The sequence below is a fragment of the Erythrolamprus reginae genome, chromosome 2 (genome assembly GCF_031021105.1).
Source record: "Erythrolamprus reginae isolate rEryReg1 chromosome 2, rEryReg1.hap1, whole genome shotgun sequence".
In the NCBI taxonomy this organism is placed as follows: Eukaryota; Metazoa; Chordata; class Lepidosauria; order Squamata; family Dipsadidae; genus Erythrolamprus; species Erythrolamprus reginae.
In genome coordinates, this window is record NC_091951.1 from 89473315 (window position 1) to 89492864 (window position 19550).

The 19550-nt window shown below is 36.9% G+C and overlaps 1 protein-coding gene across 3 annotated transcripts in view; it reads left to right on the plus strand.

Moving 5' to 3' along the window:
• SFMBT1 (Scm like with four mbt domains 1) overlaps positions 1–19550 on the plus strand; it is a 132904-nt gene that overhangs the window by 90489 nt on the left and 22865 nt on the right. For all 3 annotated transcript variants that reach the window (XM_070738636.1, XM_070738638.1, XM_070738637.1), the window contains exons 4-14: positions 289–529; positions 1131–1219; positions 3184–3430; positions 5785–5882; positions 6754–6855; positions 10432–10582; positions 11929–12011; positions 13677–13803; positions 14319–14432; positions 16197–16239; positions 18906–18970. In XM_070738636.1, the coding sequence (XP_070594737.1) occupies positions 289–529; positions 1131–1219; positions 3184–3430; positions 5785–5882; positions 6754–6855; positions 10432–10582; positions 11929–12011; positions 13677–13803; positions 14319–14432; positions 16197–16239; positions 18906–18970 (1360 nt within the window). The remainder of the gene's footprint in view (positions 1–288; positions 530–1130; positions 1220–3183; positions 3431–5784; positions 5883–6753; positions 6856–10431; positions 10583–11928; positions 12012–13676; positions 13804–14318; positions 14433–16196; positions 16240–18905; positions 18971–19550) is intronic.

Here is a 19550-nt window from a genome sequence, read left to right on the forward strand (position 1 = left end):
AAAATGATTATTGAATTTGAAAAAAATTATGAGTAAAGTTTATTCAATAAAAATGGTTTCAAAATTATTTTTTCTACTCACAAGCAACCTAATTAGAATGTACGCTATTTCATCTAAGTTGTCAAGGATCATTCTGTAGAGAGTTGTAATTACTATAGAAGTAGGAAGGATGTTTTGAAGAGCAATGCTTTGGAACTCACTTTGTTTAAAAAATCTCTTAGAATTTTTATTTATTTTTAGTTACAGTATCAAAATTGCTGTCATGGTGTTTTTCCCCCTCCTTTTTAGGTGGATACTAGCCCACAGAATGGCTTCACACCAGGAATGAAATTGGAGGTTGCTATCAAACCTGGTCCTGACACTTATTGGATTGCCACAATCATTACCACTTGTGGGCAGTTACTGCTTTTGCGTTATGATGGTTATGGAGAAGACCGCAAGGCTGATTTCTGGTGTGATATCATGACAGCTGATCTGCATCCACTTGGCTGGTGTGAGCAGAACAAGAAGACTCTCAAAGTGCCTGAAGGTAACCATCTTGTATGGAACAAAGTCTTATCAACTTACAAAATAACTGCCTATAAAGTGATTAAGCTTTTGTTGTTCAGTCCTCCCTAAATTTTTGTATTTGGTTTTCCAGGGTTATTACTTTGAATAGGTTTGCATGAATTGCTTTTACATTTACTTTTACATATTTGCTATGATACCTAAAAGTCAACTGCACAGTCAACCATTCATCTTGTCAATATAAGTGTTGGGCTTAATAATGTCATATATTATTGACAGTCTTATTTTTGGTTCATTGTGATTGAAATCCTATACCTGTTCCTACTCTAGATTTAATCATCCTTGAACTCAGGTCATAAAACTCTGAAATAGGAAAGAAATAGAATAGAATAGAATAGAATTCTTTATTGGCCAAGTGTGATTGGACACACAAAGAATTTGTCTTGGTGCATATGCTCTCAGTGTACTCTTAAGTAATCCAAAAGTTGCAAACATGTTGAACCACAGACATGTGAGTTTGTTTTTGACCTTCCCAAGATAAGTGTAACTTTAATCAAGCTTGCTTATAAGATGGCAAGAGTGTATATTGATTGATTTAGTTTTTTGCTGTCTTTTTTTTTTAGGCATTAAGGATAAAATTCCCAATCAGATAGAATTCCTTCAGCAAATTCTGAAAGGAGCATGCAGCCCTCCTGCCGGTCTTCTAGAAGGGGTAGGTGTCTACACAGTAACAATTGTAAAAGTACAGAATCTGGTTCAATAAAGTTTAATAATTACTACTTATTTTTTTAAAAAATAGTGGCATGTTTTCCCCCCTCCAATTTGGTTATAATTTAATCTTTCTGGAATATGTTTACCATATTTTTCGGAGCATAAGACACGCCTTAGTTTTGGAGGAGGAAAATAGGGGGTTGGGATCTATCTCCCTGTATTCATCTGACTAGTTTCCTTAGTCTGTTCAGCTTTAGCACATTATTTTATCCTCTGGTTAGGGCTGAGCAAAATATTCTTCGAAGGGAGTAGGAATGAAAACAAGCCTGCAAAGGCTTAAGGCTGGGGAAAAAAACCTTCTTTGGGGGGAGTAGAAATCCGGGAACATTGTTAGCACCTCGTTAGGGCTGAAGAAAAAAGCTTCAAAAAAGCTATATTTGGAGTATAAGGCGCATTCAAATTTTCAGCCTCTTTTAGGGAGGAACCTATACTCTGAAAAATATGGTAAGTAGTAGCAAACTAAAATGAGAGATTTTGCTTTCTGGAATATATCTAAGTAGTGGCAAACTAATACAAGAGAGATTTTGCTGTATAGTTATAAAAGACCCCTTAACATGTAATTTTCAGAATAAATTTAAAATCTGGAAGGGGATGGAATTGCAATAGAAAACTCTTTCGGGAAAGAACTTCATCAGTGGGCTGGCATATCTATTGTACAGGTAGTTCTCATTTAACAATGGTAATTGGCGCCAGGATTTTCATCGCTAAGTGATAGAGTCATAAAGTGTGACATTAAATAACCACGTTGTTTACTGATGACAGCAGTCATCATTGCTGTTGTTAAGCAAGGGTTGTGGGTTATTAAGTGAAATCTCATGTGACTAGTACCTGTGACTTCCTGCTGGACTCTCATTAAGTTAGTGAATAAGCTGTCAGTTGCAAATCACAGGCAGGCAGGATGGGCAAATTTTATCAAATGACAGGGTTGCAGAAGAGATGTATTAGTGTGAACGGCTTGCAACACTGCCTAATGACTTTTCCATTGATTCTGCTTATAAGAAGTTGACAAGGGAGGTCGCAAATAATGTTCATGTGACGGCAGAATGCTGCAGTGGCAAGTACCCAGATAGCATTTGCAGCAGTGCTAGAGGTGCTGTGAAGGCCAGAACTTTGAGAACCAGTTACAAATACCATTCATTCAGTACTGTCATTAACTTCAAACAGATGCTGAGTGAATGATTGTTAAGTGAAGAAAGAGAACAATTCATAGAGACTATAATGCTTATGTTGTATTTAATGTGGAATATTTTTCAAGAATATTTTATAGAAGCTCATGTTTTGATTTTGTTTTTGTAACTTTCAAAAATAATCTTTCCATAATTGCAAGTACACTTTCTGGTTTGAAAAATTACCTTCGTCTCTTTTTGTTCACCTTTCTATGTAATAAAGGTATTGTGGTGACATAGATGTGGAAAGGGTTTCTAATACTGTTAGATTCAGTGAATCAAAAGTTTGCTTCATGAGCTCATTAATTCATCTAATTTACGCATTGGCTCAGTTCTCTGTTATTTGCTGCTTATGGCATCTTGTAAAAGAGAATGGAGAACTAGTCACTCATTAGTATTCTAGATGAGTGGGAAATAGACATACATATATAAATAAGTAATATATTTCTATTAAGGAATATACATTTAAACAGAAATCAATGCTATAATGTACTAGCTACTTAAAAGCAAATGGACTAAAAGCCTAGAAAGCAAAGGCAATAAGAAATATCAAATCCTTTTTTTATTTCACAATAATTGTGAACCTGCTATAAGTATAACCGTATTACCGATAATAATGTCATTACAAAAACATAACATATAAAAGAAAATGAATGAAGTAAATACCTAAATAATGTTACATTTTAGAATGATAAACAGGCAGATGTCTTTAACATTTTTCTTTGCTTTTACTCTTCAGCTCTATCGAGGAAAAAATTATTTGGATCTTATTGCGCCAGGGTCACGACTTGAATGTCAGCACTTAAATAACTATTTAGGAGCTTGGATAGTCACTGTTCTGGAAAATATTGGTGGACGACTCAGGCTGCGCTATGAAGGACTTGGAGATGTAGAACAGTATGACTTATGGATGTTCTATTTAGATCCCTTTCTCCATCCAATGGGTTGGGCATCTCAACAAGGGTACATTCTTGAACCTCCTTTAGGTACAAAACCTAATTTTCAATCACAAACTAACACTGCAGACTGAAATAAATTGCCTTCTGTAGTTTGATGATACCTGTATACTTGTGTCAAGCTGCCCTCTTAAAATAATCTTTGTTTCAGTTGAAATGGAATTATTATTAGAGTTATTTTTTTTGAAACAGATGTTTTGTGCTGATGACAACTTATTCTTTGTATAAGGATTTAAATCTCTTATGAAATCTTAAGGGAAATTTTGGTCAAAGCTAAAATAATTTTGCATTGTGGTGAAATGTTTAACCAAACTAGACAAGAATTAATTATAGGAAGTAAATCATCCTTACCTGACCATTTAGATCATGTTTTAAGGGAAGTTTTCAAGGTGGCATGCTGCATATGAGATTTTATATTCTGCTAGGTGCCTATCCTATTCAAGATCAAAACTATATATCCAAGATAATCCTAAATACACTATAAGAGTACTCTACAAACTAAAATGCATGAAGAATTGAGTACATTAGAAATAGCAGTCTGTGGCTTTCTATATTGTTGTTTATATAGGGACCCTTTGGAATTCTGAACCCTTTATATAAGAAATCTTGATTGCTGCCAATATATATCTAGAGATACAATAGATAAAATCTTCTGACAAGTAATGAAATTATGTCTTCCTGAAAATTGTAAAAAGGAATTTAAGATTTACTGAGATAATGATAATTAGATAAATCATATTATATTGCATATGGAAGTTAAATATTTACACTAACTTGTAATTATAATTAAAATGTTGATTAATGGATTAACTATGCTAATGTTTAGCAATTTATCAACTCAGTAGTTTGGTGTTGAGGACTTGAGTCACTTATGCCATTTAGTAGTTTATTAATTTAATGTTTTTATATTATTTATAAAGACTAGTTTTATAGTTTAGATACTGAGTTTTAAATCTCTTGTATTTTTAGCATAACAAGAGTTGAAAAATATTATGAGTTTGCAAAGAGGACTTTTTTTAAAAAAGACAGTATTTAACATTCATAGGGAACACAGATTAGAGAGAAATATTTGTTACTTCATTATTTGCCCTGATGGTGCAGTGCTTAGAATGCCATATTGCAGGATTAACTCACTGCTCACTCCAGGAGTTCGATTTTGACCAGCTTGAGATTTACTCAGCCTTCCATCCGAGGTTTATTAAATGAGGATCTAGATCTGTGATGGTGAACCTATGCATGCATGCCACAGGTGGCACGCGGAGCCACATTGGAGGGCATGCGAGATGTTGCTCTATGTCAGCTCCAATACTTATGCGCAAGCTGGCCAGCAGGAAAGGCTGTTTCGCCCTCTGGACGCTTCAGGGAAGCTTCCCTGAACCCTCCAGAGTGCAAAAAACAGCACAATGGCAAACTGGAAGGGCATTTTCCAAACTTCTGGTTTGCCCATTGTGCTATTTTGAGCACTCCGGGGCTTCAGGAAGCTTCCCTGAACCCTCTGGAATGCAAAAAACAGCACAATGGCAAACTGGAAGGGCATTTTCCAAACTTCCCATTTGGCCATTTTTCATGTCCCAGGCTTCAGTGAAGCCTGCATGCATGCACAGGGATGGGGCGGGATTGTACACATACGTGGGGGCAGCACATGGGGGTGCGCATGTGTGGTGGGGAGGGAAGGGGTGTGGATGCGTGCATGCATGCTGGCACACACAGACACCCTTTTGGCACATAAACCAAAAAAGGTTTGCCATAACTGATCTAGGTTATTGGGGGCAATATGCTGATTCTGTAAACTTAAAGATGGTTGTAAAGCACTATGAAGTAGTATATATAAATATTATTACTGTTATTACATTACTATGAATGTAATATAATATATTACAGTGTTCCCTCAATTTTCGCGGGGGATGCATTCTGAGACCACCCGTGAAAGTCAAATTTCCGCAAAGTAGAGATGCGGAAGTAAATACACTATTTTTGGCTATGAACAGTATCACAAGCCTTCTCTTAACACTTTAAACCCCTAAATTGTAATTTCCCGTTCCCTTAGCAACCATTTCAATTATTACTCACCATGTTTATTTATTAAAGTTTATTAAAAAAAATATTTATTAAAGGTGGATGAAAGTTTGGCGATGACATATGATGTCATTGGGCGGGAAAAACCGTGGTATAGGGAAAAAACCGTGAAGTATTTTTTAATTAATATTTTTTAAAAACTGTGGTGTAGACTTTTAGCGAAGTTCGAACCCGCGAAAATCGAGAGAACACTGTACTATGTAATATGAATGTGATATAATATATTACTATGAATGTAATATAATATATTCATTCTAAAATGTGGTTTACTTTTAATGGGATAACAAACTATGATTCTTTTATTGAAGCTATTAAGCATTTGAAGACTGAGATAGAATGGCAAGAAATTCTAGTAAAAGTAAAAGAAGAGGAAGAAGAATCATTAGTGCCCACCGATCTGTTCAAGGTATGACATTCGACATGCTTTGTATGCTTAACAAATGCTATGATTAAATCTAATATGTACAAAAAGTTCTGGGAACTAGACAAGTAACATTTTAATTAAGCTTTTTACTTATTGGATATCAAAACTCTTCCGATTTGCCACTGTGTTGTTGTGAATTAAGAAATTTAAATATACTTTATTTAAGATAACATTTTAATTAAGTTTTTTACTTATTGGATATCAAAACTCTTCCGATTTGCCATTGTGCTGTTGTGATTTTAAAAATTTAAATATACTTTATAAGATAATGTATACATTATCTTAGAGATTAATGAAACAGATACACTTTTGACTTCCCATCCTGCAATAAAACCCTAAACCCAGTTCTGAAAGTTTCAAAAATATATTGGTAATTTTTTTTTAGAAATAAGCAATTCCATAGTGTTATATGTTGATTTATTTGGAAGAATGTTTCTTTGAAAAGTCTTGGTTAAAACTGTGTGTGAAATGTTTGTAGTACAAGAACAAATCATGTTGAATTGTTTTTGAGAGCAACTGTTAGTAGCTTTAATTTGTTGGCTTCCTATACAGTAAGTGGAAAAATTCCATATTACTTTCAGGGAAATATTAAATAAATATAATGTATCATTCTCTATTATTTCTTCCTTAGTGTCTGTCTCACTGATGTTCAATTTTTTTTTTAAACCTAAAACTAAAATATCAGCAACAATATAAAGCAGAAAAGAAAACTGACCCCAACAAAATAAGTGTTCTAAAAGTATCTAATTGTGTGTGTGTGTGTGTGTGTTGTACATATATATGCACATACATACTTAGATGTTAAGAAAATTTTGAGAGATGGAAACTAACAGTTTTTATTAATCATTTTTAGGACAAACCTGTTGTTGGAACTCATGCATTTTCTGTAAACATGAAGTTGGAAGCCATTAATCCAAAAGCTCCTTTTGCCATATCACCTGCTACAGTTACAAAGGTATCGCAAGTACCTCGGCTGCTAACTGTAATTTCCTTCTTTGTTGCCAAGAACACTATTCTCTATAATTTACTCATACTCTTAATTTAGGTCACTTTGAATGGAAGCTAATTTAGTAAGGCATTTGCAATACGAATATAAGGTATTTATTCATAAATACCTTATTTTAATTCTGAGCTTCAGCTCCAAGAAATATGAAATGGAAAGATATTATGGAAGAGTCAGAGCTCAGTGTTTATATAAGTCAGCAACTATGAAATCTCCTTTAATCTGGGATTGAATTGCAAAGAGCTAGAGATTCATAGGCAGCTTTAAGAACTTTATTGCTTAAATTAAGCAATGACATTTATCTTTTACAAGAATTTTATGTGGTTCTTGAAGTATCCAAGTATGCATTTTTTTTCCTTTCAATTTGCTAAAATTGCAGTTGTGAATCGGTATTAGTACTAAAATAATTTGTGGATTTTTTTCTCCATGGAGTGTGGAGCTAGCATTCAGAATGGGTTGTCTTCATCCAATCAGAGTGAGGACTAAGTCTGTCAATCATCTTTGAAGCTCTGTCTGCCATCATGGTCCAGCTTCGACTCCGAGAGTCCAGACGTTGCTAGATTTTATCCCATCTGACTGCTAGTTCCAACCTTAAAATCCTGCTTCATTTGTATTTGTTTTTCTTGTGAGTCAGCCTCCCCCATTTTCCCCTAGGTCAGAGGAGTGTGTTGACTGCAACCGAATCCTGTCCATGGGACCCCTGGCTTTGATATGTCCCATTTTGAATGGTAGCTCCACCCTCCAGCAGAAGGGGCATTGGTTCTTACCTAATATGCCTATTCTCATGGAGTGGAGCTACCATTCAGCCCCACCAAACAGTTTTTTTTCACTTTGTCACTGCGCTTGAGTCAATTACAACAAGAATACTGGTCAGATGGGATTCAAAACACTTCTGTTGATATTATTATCTATGTCTAGCCACATCGGGTGTGTTTCTTTAGCTTCGTCAAAGCTGGGCCAAGATGGAAGATGGAGCTTCAAAGATGATTGACAGACTCAGTCCTCACTGTGATTGGACGAGGACAACCCATTCTGAGTGCTAGCTCCATCCCACTAGAAGAGGCATATCACATAAGAATCAACGCCCTTTCCTTCTATCCAGCTATTTGTTAGATTCTTAATTTTGAAAAACTGGAATTAAGCCATGATAAATTCCTTTGAACCTAAAATCTTAGGCACAGTGTGATGAAAAATATTGTTAATTTAAGAATTAAGGAAAAATTTCTAATGTGATTTTCCTCAATAGATTTTGAAATAATAAGAGAACAATAACATCCAGGTTTTTTTTCCCCATTTTGTGAATCAATTTGTCTTATGAGTTTTAGTAAATGAATCATATTTTAAAAAGGGTTGAGTTTATTCCTAGTGATTGCATGGGCATGTCCGTGCAGTTTTCTTGTCAGTAGTCCAGAAAAAGTTTGTCACCACCTTCTTTTAGAATGTCTTTCGATTTCCCAATTTCTCTACTATAGCATTCCCAGATAGCTTCTCATCAAAATACTAACTAGGTCTGACTTTATTTACTTCTTGAATCCTGAAGATGCATGTGTAAAAGCTAGTTATCAAATATTTTCAGGAACATTATTTCCTATCCTCCCCATCTATAAAATTATTGCAGTTAAACAGTTTTATAAAATAAATAAGACTTCCCTCATTTTGGAACTAATCTCATTCGATGCAGATTAGTTCCAAAATTCCTAACTGCTGGTTTGGGAAATGCAAACATTATTGATGCCATACTGAGTGAGCATCTTGCAGAGTAGCGAAGAGATTCAGTACTAACAAGTGTTTCAAAGTGAATATAAATTGTAGTTTTAAAATGGTTTTATAGGTATGTATCTTCTCAGTATTTGTGCAGCTGTATTAATAACTATGTCTGAAATGGGTACACAGCTTTTATATCACTTTCTTAGCCTAAACCTTCATGACAGCTATGAGTTCTATGTTGCCAACACTGTCAATTATTTTTATTTTTTATTCTTTTTGCAGTCACATTCTTTTTATATTGCACGTCTGTTTCTTATCTTATACTTTCCAAAGTGCAGCATCCCATTTTTCATAAAAAATAACTTTCCGGTTGGACAAATTGCTGGCATTTCTTCTTGGTTTCATCTTTGTGTTTTATTATATTTTTTGGCCCCCTATGTTTAGTCTCCCATTTCATTACATATATAAATTTGTCAATTCGAAATTCATTTTAATTTCTTTGTAAGCTAAAGACCTCTTAGTGCTGTTTTATTTTTAGGCTTAGAATCAGTGGTGGGATTAAAAAACAAATACTGCCAGTTCTGTGGGCATGGTTTGGTTGGTGTGGCAGAAAGCATACTAAAAAATCTCCACTCCCTTCCCACTCCAGGGGAAGGCTACTGGAAAATCCCTATTTCCTCCCAATCACCTGGGACTCAGGAGGCAGAGAATACATTAGGGTGGGGCCAGTCAGAAGAGGTATTTTCCAGTTCTCAGAACTACTTTAAATTTCTGCTACCAGTTCTCCAGAACTGGTCAGAACCTGCTAAATCCCACCTCTGCTTAGAATGTACCTAACAGCCTTAGAAATCCCAAAAGGGGTTTGTCAGATAGGTAGGTTTAGTCTTGTAAGAGAAATTATCCCTCCTGCTGTCCTTCTATATTCAATTCAATTCAATTTATTAGATTTGTATGCCGCCCCCTCTCCGAAGACTCGGGGCGGCTCACAACAATGATAAAAACAATAATATAATGGCACAAATCTAATATTAAAAATAACTAAAACCCTATCATAATTAAAACCAGACAACACATACATACCAAATATAAATTATAAGGAGCCTGGGGGAAAGATGTCTCAAATCCCCCATGCCTGGCGGTATAGGTCTAAAGCACAACTTATGCCATGTTTTATATCCTTAATTTCAAGATACTTTTAAAATACTGAATAACAAACTAAGGAAATGCAGACAATATATTTTTTATTCTCATTTTCTCAGGTGGATATTCTGGGTCATTTAAAGAATGGAGGGCCCTGACATTCTCATTCTCTTGAAGACTTGAATTAAACTTCTTTTCTGATTTTGTCATTTTAAATTTCAGACTAACATTTTATATGCTTTCTGACTATTTCTTTTTCCCTTGGGTGCTTTCTTATAGCTGTAAGTTGTCTTAGGCTTGAGATGTGCAATCTTTCTGGGGCCAACAAGTGCACTTGTTTCCACAGGATACAACAAACCCCACTATAGCAGGAACAGGGAAAGCTATACTTGGTGTAGTTTAATTAAAATTTCAAATTAAGCCAACATTTCCCTATGTTCTTCTATCATATTCAGTGACAACATCTGAGGTTTGAGGGGTTATACCCAAGACTCTGCCAAATGTCACTGTTTATTTCATGATAGCCAATACAATTTGTTAAGACCCTTCCAGCAAGGGACAAGACTATAAAAATACATAAAATAGACAGGAAATATCTTAACAAATACAGTTTTGGTACGATTGTGAAATTACATATGATTTCTATTTTATACTATCTAAGTCATTTCTCTATTTTTGCAGGTATTGAATGATAAATATTTCTTGGTAGAAATAGATGATTTGAGACCAGATTGTACCATAAGTCAGCCTTTTATTTGTCATGTCAACAGTGCTGGACTTTTCCCTGTGCAGTGGAGTCTAAAAAATGGCTTACATCTCAACCCTCCACCTGGTGTGTATATGTAATCTACCTCCATTTATATCAGTCTTCTAGATCAGAGGTTTCCAACCGCCGGTCCGCGGACTAGGACCGGGCCGTTGGGGTTTTTCAGCTGGTCCGCGGCGCCACTGACAGCTAGCTCCGCGGCCCTGCGCCTGGTCAGAGCTCGCGTGGAGGCTGCCTCTCTCCTCCTCCCATATTTGGCCCCCCCTCCCAGCCTCCTGGCCGCATTCACCTTCCTCCGCCACCTCCAGCATCCAGCTCTTCCTCCGCTTCTCGCTTCTCTACAAAATGACAGCCGAGCGGCGGCCCGGAGGCTGGGAGGGGGGCGGAGCACTTTGAATCCTGGCAGAAGCTGCTGCCCGAGTGCTCTTGGCCAGCGGGATTCAAAGTGCTGGGGTGGGGGGTGTCCCAGCGGGAGGCGAATCACGGGTGGGGGGGCTGTCGGGACACCCCCCCACCCCAGCACTTTGAATCCCGCCGGCCAAGAGCACTCGGGCAGCAGCTTCTGCCAGACACGGGCAATGAGCGGGACAGAAGGGCGGGGAGAATCAGGAGGCTCCTTTGGCGGCTGGGGGCTGCCTGGCTTTGTGATTTTGGCTGGGGGGGGAGTTAGGAAGGTCCTACTTCTCCCCCCCCCCCACCGGGCCATGAAAAACTGGTCTAGCTTAAAGCCGGTCCCTGGTGCAAAAAAGGTTGGGGACCTCTGTTCTAGATGCATTTAAATTTATGGCATGATTTTATTTTGTTCATTGAGCTATTTTGGAGGTGGATAATCTTGTAGCATAATTCACTTGTAGTCTAGACCAGGGGAAGAATTTTCTGTAGTCTAACATCATCATCATCATCATCATCATTATTATTATTATTATTATTATTATTATAACATAGAAAGATAGAAACATTATTATTAGTATTATTAGTATTTAAATACGCTCATGTTTAAAGACGTCAGTGTGATATAAAGATAGTTCTCAATTTAAAACAGTTCATCTAGTGACCATTCAAAATTAAAATAGCATTGAAAAAAGTGATTTATGACCCTTTTTTTACATTTATAATTATTGTAGCCTCCCTGTGCTCATGTGATCAAAATTTAGCTGCTTGGCAACTGATTCATATTTATAACAGTTGCAGTATCCTAGAGTCGAGGATTACTTGAATTAGATGAGGATTATCCAAAGTCAGGGTGAAGGAACTATGAATGTCAGTAGGTAACGCTGGTAACCAAGATTAATCAACTTAATCTCATATATTTTACAACATTATTAAAGAGCGAGATGCAGAAGAAATGGAAGATAACCAAACAAAGAAGGTGTAAGATTAAGATTAAAGTTATTTCCCCCCTTTGTTTATAGGTTATCCAGGCCAAGACTTTGACTGGGCAGATTATCTCAAGCAGTGTGGAGCAGAGGCTGCTCCCCAAAGCTGTTTTCCTCTGGTAAGCATTCAAGAAAGTAATGTGAATTATTTTTTTTACTGATGCATATTTTATTCCTAAAGTCCATTAGCCACAGCGCATACTAATAAAATCCTTGTTTCGTTCTTAGAATGTGACTTCACAATTTTAAGCTATGAAATCTAAACATATACTTATAGCAATTAATATTCATTGTATTCTTCCAAAATTTATAGTGTAGCTCATATCTTTGGCTACAAATGCTGCTGATACTGTAAAATGTTTCTTTATGTATGCAATTTAAGATGCAAATTAGGATTTGTGATGATGGAGTGTTCCTTTGTAAATAAAATAAAAAATCTGCATCTAGAGTTAGCAAGGTTTAACTAACAAAATTAACTAACAAACTCCAATCGATATTGTCTGAATATCATTGTATTGAAATATAACATAGATTTTCTATAACAACAACATCATAATTAAAATGTTAAAAATGCCAAAACAAGGCTAAATATCTGGCTGACTGCACAACCAATCATCATCATAATGCTTTTTTTAAAGGTTGGTAGATTTCTTAACTGGAATTTAGCACCTAGCCTTTTAAGTTTAGGGATTTCGTTTTATTTGATGAACCCAAGAAGCTAAGGTAGGAGTAAAAATAGATGCGTATTTGAAAGTGTGTATTTAGGAAAGGAAAGTGTATTTTATGAGGTGTCTGTTGAAGTAGTAGTATAGATTTTTTTTCAGCTGTTTTGAGATAACCAAGACTTCCTTCAGCCTATAAAGCAAGTTTCCAACTACAGTAGTACCCCTAGATACGAGCATAATTCGTTCCATAAGGGAGCTTGTATCTCGAACAAGTTGTTTTTCCCCTCCGAGATAACCAAAAGCAAGGATTCTTGCGCCACCTAATGGACGCTCGGCTCGTATCCCGAATTTGAGCTCGGGAATAGAACAGAAATGTCTCTCCACTCGTGGCTCGTATCTTGAAATACTCGCATGTAGAGCAGCTCGTATCTAGAGGTACTACTGTACTGGTACATACTGTATTTTTCAGAGTACAGTATAAGATAATTTTCCCCCTTCCCAAAAGAGGGTGGAAATGTTGGTGCATTTATACACCGAATACAGCCATTTTTGGCCTCCTAAAGCCCCACCCACCCACCCAAAATCCAATGTACAAAGGGTTTGGGAGGTCTGCAGAGTGCTCCTAAGGGCTGGGGGAAGGGCAAAAACACTCCCATTTTTGCAGAAAGTGGCCTTTTTCACAAAAACAGGGTGCACAGAGGATTTGGGAGGTCTGCAGAGTGCTCCTGGAGGAGGGCAAAAACTTTATTTTTCTTACTTGTCCAGTAAGTAAGATTTTTCAAAATCATGGTGCATCTTATGCACCGGTGCATTTATAGTCTGAAAAATGTAGTATATCTTTTTTTGACTTATTTAACTTTGTGTAATGCAAGGTCTGAGTTTGAAGCCAAATACCTTGTGTATTTTATTCAAGATGTAACTGGTTACCTGGGTTGTAGAGTTGAAACCTCATGTGCTTCTAAAAGGTTTCATGTTCGCAAAGTATGAACCATCTGTTCTGTTGGTGTCTTCCAAGCTTTACTGCTAAAATTATTTTGAACTATTTTTTTCATTAGCATTTTAACATGAGGCCCTGAAAATACATAATAAAGCATGTATCTTGTCTTTTGCTTGTGTTAGTTAAATTCTGAGCATGGTTTTAAGGAGAACATGAAACTTGAGGCTGTGAATTCAGGAAACCCAGAAGAAATCTGTGTGGCTACCATTACAAGAGTGAAGGATTCCTATCTCTGGCTACAGCTGGAAAGTAAGTTTCCTTTCAGAGGAGAGAGAGAGATGTTTTTAACTTGATTTGCCATTCCACAGATCAATTTTGCCTGAGTGTCATAAACAATACACAACAAACTATTTTCCTTCAGGAAATGTTTTGTAATAGCTGCACCTATTTTTTCTATATTTCTTTTTACCACTCCTGATACTTTAAAAAAAACTTTTTAAAAAGGGTAAGAATTGTAGCCTGACAGAGCTAATTGACAAAATTAGAGATAGTTCACAAGTGCAGAGGAATTAAGAATATACCAGGTTCATAAGAAGCATTACAGCTAGTTATCCCTGTAAGATGGTGGTGATATAATGGGGGCAGTGATGACAATGATAGCAGTGATGCCGCCCCGAGTCTGTGCTTACAAATATTATGATCATTACTATTATTACTATTATTGTTGTTTTGATGTTGTTGTTGTTGTTGTTGTTGTTGTTGTTGTTATTATTATTATTATTATTATTATTATTATTATTATTATTATTATTATTATTATACAGGTTCTAAAATCCCAGTCCCTGAATTCATAGTGAGTGTGGAATCTATGAATATATTTCCAGTTGGTTGGTGTGAAACTAATGGATACCAGCTTAGACCTCCTCGCAGAGTAGTAGGTATGAATATTCTTTAGATTTTTTTAATCCTAACTTTATTATTTTATTACTCCAGGTGGCATGTATACATAATATTCCTTTCTCCTCTTGTTTTCAAGAATACTGTGAGATGGGTTGGGCTGCAAAAGAGTGACTGACCAAAAATTACCTAGCAGGCTTTCCTAGCTAAGGCAAGATTAAAATTAATAGTTTTCTGATTTCTAGTTCAGCACTTAAACCACTGCAGCAAACTGGGGCATAGGAGAGGTAGGTTCCTCCTGGTTCAGATTGGATTACCCGAACCAGTAGTGGCCTACTGGTGATGTCACAGCAATATCACAGATCCGGTTCAGTCGGTGCCGTTCCGTGGGCACTGCAATCTTTAAAAAAAATATCTTTTTTTTTTTTTACTGTTTGGACATTGTTTGCTCTTCTGCTCTCCCACCCCCACTCCTCCAGGTTTAGACTTACCTTTATTCCTTCCCCCAAAGCACAGCTGATCAGTTCCTCGGCTGTGTTTCGGGCTGATTCTCACCTCTGAGCATGCGTGGAAGGAAAATGTGCATGAATCATTATGTGAACTGGTGGGTAAGGTAAGTAGAAACCATCCCTGGTGCATACATGTATTAGGCAAGGGGATATATGCTTTGAAGTACTTTTATGTGTTTTTGTTAAACATAATAAAAAGATACACACTTTCAGTTGCAACATATAAGCATGCTTGAAAGATCATAGGAGGGGTAAAATTAGTGGTTTTATGCCTGAGATCTAGTACCATGTTTTCCCAAAAATAAAACCTAGTTTTATATTTTTTGGGGCCCCAAAATATGCATTAGGGCTTTTTGGGGGGAACAAAGTGGGCAAGCCAAGAGACGGTGGGATGGATTGACCTCCGATTTAATGGAGACAGATGATTCCGAAGCGTGGGGAACCCCCCTGTGCTGCCACACGTTTGAATCACCTGCCTCCATTAAATCGGGTATTAATCTGCTTGCCCGTGCCAGCAATGGGACAAAAGACCACATGGCACATTGGGATTGCCTGCCCTCCCCCTGTGCTTCTGCCTGATGCTTGTGCTACCCCACCTGTGCAGGGGTGGGCTGCTAGCCAGAACGCTAAATTGGACTCGCCGCCGCGGCTCGCACACCTTCGGCTCCGTGCGCTATTCTGCACAGGTGCAGAAGCAAAATCACGCTGGCCCTGCAAATACTCACGAGCCGCAAGCCCAATTTAGCATTCCGTCCCCCCGTGCCTCTGCTTGGAGGGTTGGGCTGGTGGTCGCAAGCAGTGGCACTGACCGCTGCACGGGCTGCCATACACTATTTGCCCAAATGCGCTTTCCACCTCCTGTGCTTACCATTTGCAAAACTAATATCATGAAGTTGTGAAATATGTTTATTAAATCAAAAGTTAATCCCACCACCACCCTTGTCCTCCCTATAAATAAGAAGTTTGTTATTCTAACTCATTGATTTTTAAATTAAAAATTCCTGTTAAAACTCATTTGGTCCTGAAGCCCTACAACCGCTTTGGAGGATATTTTGCTAAAATAAGTGCATTATATGAAAGCCTTTATATTTTTAGAATTGAATTGGAGAAGTGCCTGCCCATTTGTAAATCAAACAGAATAAAATCATCATTTTCATATTAATATTTTATTACCAGGTTACAATTCATTGTGATTATGATCATATAAAGAGCTACAGTTGCTTTGTGTCATCACAGAATGTGTTTTACAGTGTTTATATTAGATTAATAATCAGTATGTTTCATTTTGTTTTACAGTGAATAAAGAAAAGAAAATTGCAGTTGTTCAACCAGAGAAACAGTAAGCATTAAACTTAATATTTGTAATGAATAATGTTTTGATTTTCAGAATATTAAATACAAGGGCAGGTAACTAGAGCTGGGCCCTTTGAAATCCTTTTCCAATAGTGCTTCTTTCTGTCCTTTTTTGTGTTTTTATATTGAGGTACTTTTTATAATATATTTTAATTTATTCATCTACCATTGCATGTTTTTCTAACCATACTAATGTCAAAATATATATTGCAATGTTAGGATGCAAACTCTGCCCTTTTATATATATAACAGGTGGAATTTACATCATGACACACCTATCACATATATCTCCCTTCTGTCTCCCCTGCCCTTCCCTAATGAATGGCTGAGTCTGAGAATTATGATTATTGGCTAGTCTAGAGTTATAATACAATTTCAACAGGAATGCCTAAGTTTTATTTGCAACTGTAGTTAGTTTAAAGGAGAAATGTGTTGGTTGTAATTATATTTAATTTAATTTTGTTTGGTACTCAGTGTCACTTGTGGATTGGCTGGTTATACAAATTGGATGGATGGATTTTCTTCATATGGCAAGAAGAGAATTATAACTACTTGTTTGTTTTAAAATTCATAGATTGTTGGGGTTAATTCTCATAATAGTAACTCTGGTTTCCTATTGCATCTGGATGAAATATTCAAAATTGAAAGTTGTCATTTCCCCTCAGCCCCAGTAGTTTTATTTTTCCCTTTCCCTTTCCTTCCCTTTTTCATTATTTTCATCTCCAATCTTTTCTTCTTCTTCTTCTTCTTTAAGTTTGAAATATGTGCCTGAGTAGAAGTGATTCACACATGCAAATGAGATTTGCTATATGTCAATGGGGTTTAATGTTATGACCAGCATACATTAATTTATGAGCAACTTGTTTATTTGGTGGTTGAGAATGGAGATTGTTCTGATCCTTCTCCTATTTTGTTGTATATCTTCTGGGAAGAATACATTTTATATTTGTTTATTTATGTGAATTTATTTATTTAGAACATTTGTATGGCTTCTCACAATGACTCTGGGCAGTTTACAAAAATAAAAATTTAATTGCAAAAAACCAATAAACTCCCCCAACCCAGAAACTGAGCATGCACGGATGCATATATGCCCACACCTGTTTAGCAAATTAATGAGAAATTTCCAGGATTAGTTTTACTAGAGTTCATAGTCTCTTGTCAATTTGAGGTTGGGTGGAAGAACTCTTTTAAGTATAGGGTTGTCTTTAGACAGAGATTTGTCCTCCGAGTTTGCTGCTCGGCTCTCAGACATTTCATTATCAAACTAAGTTACATCTTCAGCAGGATTTTGGATTATGTATTTTATTTGTTTATATAGATACTCGGTGGTCATGTGTTCTTGTGACTGATTGAGCCATAAGTCTGGTTGAATTGTAAGACTGGTTGCTGTGAGGCATGAAATTGATGAGGGGAGTGGTCGGTGCTATCATAGATTGGTGGTTTGGATGGTCCGTTTCCTTACTGGTTCATATACTGGTTCTAACCAGTCAATGTGTTTGTTGATGGACCCATTGATAGAATGCCAGGCTTCGATAAACTCATATGCCTGAAGGGTTTTCGCATGGCCGATGACTTCAGCTTCGTCCCAGTCGAAGTAGTGTTTGTTGTCAGTGTGGCGGGTGATCGGGGACTTTGGGTCATTCTGTTTGACAGCCAGCTGCTATTTACGGATTCTGGTTTTTTTAACTGTTGTCCTGTCTGCCAGGTAGAACTGAATTGTTGCAACTGATTCTGTATATTATGTTGGTGCTGTCTTGCCTCCATGTTCTGTCTTTGATCTCTCTAAGTTCCTGTCTGAATGTGAATGTGGGTTTGTGGTTTATTGCTCTTCCTAGGGATTGCAATAGCCTGGCAGTCACTTCTGATGTGCCTTTGATATATGCCAGGATTGTCTTCCTTTTAGATGATAAATACAGTGGTACCTCATGATACGAACCCCTCGTCTTACAAACAACCCGAGATACGAACCCGGGGTTCAGAAATTTTTTGCCTCTTGTTACGAACTTTTTCCTTCTTACGAATCCGCCACCGCCACGAAGCCCCCCCGGCTGTTTTAAAAGGTGACAGCCGGGCAGCAGGGGCTTCTCAGCGGCCTCCCGAACGCCGAACCCGGAACTTCGGGTTTGGCATTCAGGTTCAGGAGGACGCTGGGAAGCCCGGCTGTTTCAAAAGGTGACAGCCGGGCGGCGGCGTTTTTTTTGCTGGGTTTTTTTTCGTTGCATGGATTAATTGATTTTACATTGTTTCCTATGGGAAACAATGTTTCATTTTACGAACCTCCCCCGGGAACCAATTAGGTTCGTAAGACGAGGTATTACTGTACTTTAAGTAACGTTTCTTCTCTAGATCTTGGAGATAATGACATATTGGTCTCCATCTTTGTTCCCTCTCTCCCCTTTTCAGGAATTTAATACTTTGGAAAGGGTAGGAGAATTGCTCAATGTCCATTTAATCATAAGGCATACCCATATTTCTGGTCATCTTATCTTCTGCTTACATTTAAAATAATGAAATGTGCCCTTATTCTCAATATGCCTATTACATCATATTTGCTTTAAAAACAATATGGTACAAAGCTCTGCAAAATTCAAATTTTACTCTCCCATTCCTGTTCTTCTTTCTCCCCAACCTCCCCCAACTTTTTGTCAGGATATTATCTTCAAGGACTGTCAGTGAAGGATTGAAGACCCAGGAACTGAACTCAGCTGACACTAGTAAGAAAGCAATGTTTACATGTTAGACAATAAGACTGCAACCATATCTAGCTGTGATATCTGTATGCTTTATTTATATTTATGGAAAATGATAGTTCTGAAGTAATTATAAAGATCTGTCATTGACTTAGATTTCTTGAACTATTTGGTGGGCTTGAGGCTTAACTGAACAAACGGAACAAACATTTCTTGCAGGCATTTTAAAACATTTTAGTTTTACTACGAGGGGGCTGTCACTTTCAGATAACTCTGGCAACTCTATAAACTAAAGTCCGCTTGAGAGTGTAAAATTCCATATGTACCAGATGGTGAAATTTAATCATTTCCTAATTGTATAATGAATGAATGTTGAATGATTTCACCGATTTCTGAAATATATGAACCAATTTATTGGCACACACTAAAACCTTATTTGCATGGTTTGCAGGTATAGTTTGAGGCACTATCTTTACACAAGTAGAAGCTGTGCTCATTCTGGAACTTAATTGTTTTTTTTAATGCAGAGGAGTTACATCAATATAATCTCAGTTTTTATCTATGCCATTTATAAACCATGTGACATTATGGCTTTAAGGGAAGT